The 6,000-nt window shown below is 50.6% G+C and overlaps 1 protein-coding gene across 5 annotated transcripts in view; it reads left to right on the top strand.

Annotated features, from left to right (window-relative positions):
- Positions 1-387: 387 nt before the first annotated feature.
- Positions 388-6,000, top strand: part of nat9 (N-acetyltransferase 9) — a 49,205-nt gene continuing 43,592 nt past the window's right edge. For all 5 annotated transcript variants that reach the window (XM_072482994.1, XM_072482993.1, XM_072482991.1 and 2 more), the window contains exons 1-2: positions 388-517; positions 4,139-4,248. In XM_072482994.1, coding sequence (XP_072339095.1) covers positions 441-517; positions 4,139-4,248 — 187 coding nt within the window. In that variant the 5' untranslated portion in view covers positions 388-440. The remainder of the gene's footprint in view (positions 518-4,138; positions 4,249-6,000) is intronic.

Below are 6,000 nucleotides of genomic sequence, written 5' to 3'. Positions count from 1 at the left end.
GGAGAGATATGGTACACAGGGAGTCCAATGGGGCTGGGTATTGGGCTGGGAGTACACCGGGCAGCCAGGCCGGCCCTGCGGCCCTCGGTCAGTGAGTTTCTTGGTCTGATTCTAGGCCTGATCTCGGGTTTATGACAATACCTCAAAATGGATTCAACGTCTGCTCACAACACAACAGTGAGAGCCACGAGTAAAATAATCAGCTGAATGGGGCGGTACAGGTGAAATGAAGCGTTGGGTACACTGGGTATTCGGGTGAGATTCAGCGCCGGGACGGAGGCCATTATCTGACGTCTCTGTGGAGAGAAAAACCGCCCAACCCAGGCCGTGTAGAGCGCGCATGCGCCACCCATCCCACGCGGTCAGTCTTGTGGCCGCGCACGCGCAGTGAAAGGGGAAACTGGCTGGCCCGCGCATGCGTATCCTCTTGGCCCGGGCGGATGCGGCTGAACGATGAGGTGGAGTTGCGGGGCCGAGTGGTGGTTCTGGTCCCCTACAAAGTGACACACGTTCCCAGGTGGGAGAATGGTTGCGGTGGCGAGGGGAGCCACTCCGAGACGGTGCGGTTGTGGTTTTAACGGTGACATTAAAACCCTTCCTCTCCAAAAGGCACTGGTCCCGCGGGGGAAGATCCTGCAGGTGACCCCCTCCCCCAATTTGGGGCAACATGGTAGGATAGTGGTGGTTAGCACAATTGCTTTACAGCTCCAGGCTCCCAGGTTTGATTCCCGGCTGGGTCACTGTCTGTGTGGAGTCTGCACATTCTCCCTGTGTCTGCGTGGGTTTCCTCCGGGTGCTCCGGTTTCCTCCCACAGTCCAAAGATATTCAGGTTAGGCGGATTGGCCATGATAAATTGCCCTTAGTGTCCAAAATTGCATTTAGTGTTGGTTGAATGGGATTACTGGGTTATGGGGGTAGGGTGGTGTGGGCTTGGGTAGGGTGCTCTTTCCAAGAGTCGGTGCAGACCCGATGGGCTGAATGGCCTCCTTCTGCACTGTAAATTCTATGATTCCAGCACCCCGGTCCGTCCACACCCCGGCCCGTCCCGTCCCCTCCAGTCCCCACCACACCCCACCCACTACCCAAAGCATCCCCATCCACCCCCACCAAAACACCTCCCCACAAAGACCTCCCCAAAACACCCCTGTCCACTCCATCCACCCCTTCCCCTAAACACCCCCGTCATCTCACAAACACACCTGTCCCGCTCCCCACCCAAAAAAGCACCCCCCACCCCCTCACAAACACCTTCCCCCAACACCTCCCCACTCCCCTCACAAACACCTTCCCCCAACACCTCCCCACCCCCCTCACTAACACCCCCATCCAGCCCCTCCCCAAAACATCCCTGTCCACCCCCCCCAAAAAACACCCCCGCCCAAAAAAACACCCCTGTACACCTCCCCACCCCCCCTCAGAACCCCCCCCCCTCGTAAATACCTCCCCACCCCCTCGCAAAAACTCCTGTCCATATCCTCCCCAAAACATCCCTGTCCGCCTCCTCCCGAAACATCCCTGTCTACATCCTCCCCAAATCATCCCCATCCACCGCCCCCACAAACACCCCCGCCCACCCCCACAAACACCCCTGCCTGAAAAAAAAACCTGTCCAACCCCCAACCCCCCACCCCTCACAAACACCCCCGCCACAAACACCTCCGTCCACCCCCATTCCCAAAACATCTGTCCACCCCCTCCCCGAAACATCTCCGTCCACCCCCTGTCCGAAACACCTCTGTCCACTCCCTCCCCAAAACATCTCTGTCCACACCCTCCCCAAAACATCTGTCCACTCTTTTCCCCCCCAAAAAAACATCTCTGTGCATTCCCTCCCCAAAACATCTCAGTACACTCCCTCCCCAAAACATCTCTGTACACTCCCTCCCCAAAACATCTCTGTACACTCCCTCCCCAAAACATCTCCGTCCACCCAGTCCCCAAAACATCTCCGTCCACCTGTCTCCCCAAAACATCTCTGTCCACTCTCCCCAAAACATCTCTGTCCACTCTCCCCAAAACATCTCCGTCCACTCTCCCCAAAACATCCCCCCCTCCCCAAAACATCCCCCCCTCCCCAAAACACCCCCCCCTCCCCAAAACATCCCCCCCTCTCCCCAAAACATCCCCCCCTCTCCCCAAAACACCCCCCCTCTCCCCAAAACATCCCCCACCCCCTCTCCCCAAAACATCCCCCACCCCCTCTCCCCAAAACATCCCCCACCCCCTCTCCCCAAAACATCCCCCCCCTCCCCAAAACATCCCCCCCCCAAAAAAAACATCCCCCCCCCCCCCAATATTGTAGAACATAGTACAGCACAGAAGCAGGCCATTGGGCCCATCGAGTCTGCACCGACCCACTTAAGCCCTCACTTCCACCCTATCCCCGTAACCCAATAACCCCTCCTAACCTTTTTGGTCAATAAGGGTAATTTATCATGGCCAATCCACCTAACCTGCACGTCTTTGGACTGGGAAGAAACCAGAGCACCCAGCGGAAACCCACACAGACACGAGGAGAATGTGTAGACTCCGCACAGACAGTGACCCACGGGGGAATCGAACCTGGGACCCTGGCGCTGTGAAGCCACAGTGCTATCCACTTGTGCTACCGTGGTGCCCACGGTTTATCCCTCCCAAAACACCCCGTCCATCCCCCCCCCCCCTCTCCCAGCAAAGCACTCCCATCCACCTCCAAACCTTGCCCCCACCTCCTAAGGGGCAGTGTTTTAGGGAGGGAATTCCAGAGCTTAGCACCACGGCAGCTAAATGCATGGATGCTATTCTGAAGCAATGAAAATCAGGGATCTCTGTGTTAAAATCATGCTGGAATGAAATGCATCATTTTGGGTTGCCATCAAGAGTCGGTGTGAATAATTGGGGAAAGGTTAGATAATTATTGCAAGTGTATAAAAAACACTTTACACTGCGTGTTGGGGGAACAAGAGAATTTGTGCCTTTACTCTGTAAATCTTGGGAATAAACCTGGATTAAGAAAAAGACTGGCTTCAGATTCATCCTTTCCTCAATGTCTCAAGATTGACTTTAACACTTGGGGTTGCAGGACTGAAGAAGAGTCCAGAGATGGGGAACGGTGTGGCTTTAGACAAACTCAATCTATACTGTCAGAAGCTCTTCACAGGGAATGGTGCTTACGGAGAACGGGCTGGAAAGGAGATGAGGCCAAAATTAAATCAGCCATGATTGGATTGAATGGCAGAGCAGGCTCTGGGGGCTGAATAGCCTAATCCTGTAAAGTTCTTACTAGCGGATTTGGGAATTCCCACAGCCGCTTATATCCAAGCTGAAGAATTGGGCTAAAATGTCTGCAGTTTCCTGTGGTACTCACTAACAGGAGAACCTGATCACACATACATTGCAATTACCTCACACAGATGGTGTAATCTTGAATATAAAGAGAAAATACTGGACCATCTCAGCAGGTCTGACAGCATCTGCAGAGAGAAAAGGGTGCTAATGTTTCGAGTCTGGATGACTTGACAAAGCTTGACTTTGTGCAAAAGAAGGTGTAAAAAGCAAATCAGCCCAGTTGACATATTCCGATTTTATATTTTTATTGACTTCAATATAACTAGGTGAGCTCCAGACCCGCATGAATATGATTGACCCTGACCTTTGACTAGACGAGCAAGTTATTCAATTGTAACCTTAGCACTGCCACGTCACGTAGCCAGGGACCTGGGTTCGATTCCGACCTTGTCTTATGTGGAATTTGCACGTTTTCCCGGGTGCAACGGTTTCCTCCCACAGTCCAAAGATGTGCAGGTTAGGTGGATTGGCTATGCCAAATTGGCCCTTAATATCCAACAGTTAGGTGGGGTTACGAGTTAGGGCGGGGAATGGGCCCTCTTTCGGAAGGCCGGTGCAGACAGGATGGGTCAAAAAGCCTCCTCTGCACTGGAGGCATTCTATGATCCAAGAAGACATCTCACCACCACCTCAAGGACAAGTAACACGATGTCATGAGCATTAATATAAAAAAGTTCATAATTTTTAATCCATAGATTGTGACCATAGTGCTTTATTCTAAAAATAGTCGTCTTATCAATTATTTTTCTCCTGTCAGTTATAACCACAGACAATATATATGTTTGATGATTTATATTTAATTGTTTACAGGTATCACCAATGGATGCAATCAGAGGAGTTACAGAAGCTCACAGCCTCGGAGCCACTTACCTTGGAGCAGGAATACCAGATGCAGAGAAGCTGGCGGGAGGATGCTGACAGTAAGGACTTGTTCATAATACTAAGGTTTTCTTGGGCTGTCATTGAGCAGGCCAGCAGCAGAGAGCCAGATGTCCATTTTCTCTACGAGGACAAGACTGAATTTGTACAGGCTGTGTTCTATTTGTGTCCATCAAGCTGAAATGTAAATCATTCCATTTCAGGAGCCCAACATCCGCATCAACAATGTCAGCTCAGATTAGATGCTATTCTGTTGTTGGATAGGCCTGAACCCTAAACCAGGGTCATATTTTTATGTCTCTCATTGCCCAATTTTGGCGTGCTTTTTCCACTGAGATGTAACCAAATGTATTGAGATCCACATAGATGCATACAGCCAACCTGAATCCCCTCAAATCCGGGCTTAATATGAACCCTGGTTCCAGAGATAAAAGGCTAGTCTGTTAACCCCTGCACAAATTTGTCTAACAATAACTTGCTTTTATATAGTGCCTTTGGTGGTTTGTGCAGAAGGTCCCAAGTTATGAATTGTATCGCTAACTTATTTATTTGTTGAATCACAATTGGTAAGGTCTATATTAACCGGACGTAACCATAAATAGTTCTCCAATACAGTCCCCACCACTCAATCTAGATCAGATAAATAGTTCTCACTATTTGCCATTACCCTTAAGAGTGAATAACAAAGGCATTGTTTAATGCGCTGCCTGGTTTAAGTAGTTCAGTACTTATCAATTTAAAAGCTATGCTGATTTCAGTCAAAGTCTGCTGTTCATGCCGGTAACAATGAGGGGTGTTATATCATTACCGCAGCCTACTATGGTTTTGCCATGTACCTGTGCATAACAGGCAAACTGTATTGACACAAACATGCACCCCCATCACCCAAATATGGGGTGGAGTGACATCGAAACAAACCTGTTGGACTTTAACCTGGTGTTGTAAGACTTCGTACTGTGCTCACCCCAGTTGGACACAGTACGAAGTCTTACAACACCAGGTTAAAGTCCAACAGGTTTGTTTCGATGTCACTAGCTGTCGGAGCGCTGCTCCTTCCTCAGGTGAATGAAGAGGTATGTTCCAGAAACACATATATAGACAAATTCAAAGATGCCAGACAATGCTTGGAATGCGACCATTAGCAGGTGATTAAATCTTTACAGCTCCAGAGATGGGGTAACCCCAGGTTAAAGAGGTGTGAATTACATCAAGCCAGGACAGTTGGTAGGATTTCGCAGGCCAGATGATGGGGGATGAATGTAATGTGACACGAATCCCAGGTCCCGGTTGAGGCCGCACTCGTGTGCGGAACTTGGCTATAAGTTTCTGCTCGGCGATTCTGCGTTGTCGCGCGTCCTGAAGGCCGCCTTGGAGAACGCTTACCCGGAGATCAGAGGCTGAATGCCCTTGACTGCTGAAGTGTTCTCCGACTGGAAGGGAATATTCCTGCCTGGTGATTGTTGCGCGATGTCCGTTCATTCGTTGTCGCAGCGTCTGCATGGTCTCGCCAATGTACCATGCTTCGGGACATCCTTTCATGCAGCGTATGAGGTAGACAACGTTGGCCGAGTCGCACGAGAACGTACCGCGTACCTGGTGGGTGGTGTTCTCACGTGTAATAGTGGTATCCATGTCAATGGTCTGGCACGTCTTGCAGAGATTGCCATGGCAGGGTTGTGTGGTGTCGTCACTGTTCTGAAGACTGGGTAGTTTGCTGCAAACAATGGTTCGTTTGAGGTTGCGCGGTTGTTTGAAGGCAAGTAGTGGGGGTGTGGGGATGACCTTGGCAAGAT

Source organism: Scyliorhinus torazame, chromosome 18, assembly GCF_047496885.1.
Source record: "Scyliorhinus torazame isolate Kashiwa2021f chromosome 18, sScyTor2.1, whole genome shotgun sequence".
NCBI classification, from domain to species: domain Eukaryota; kingdom Metazoa; phylum Chordata; class Chondrichthyes; order Carcharhiniformes; family Scyliorhinidae; genus Scyliorhinus; species Scyliorhinus torazame.
The sequence above is the reverse complement of the archived record's forward strand: the minus strand, read 5'-3'. Positions and strand labels throughout refer to the sequence as shown.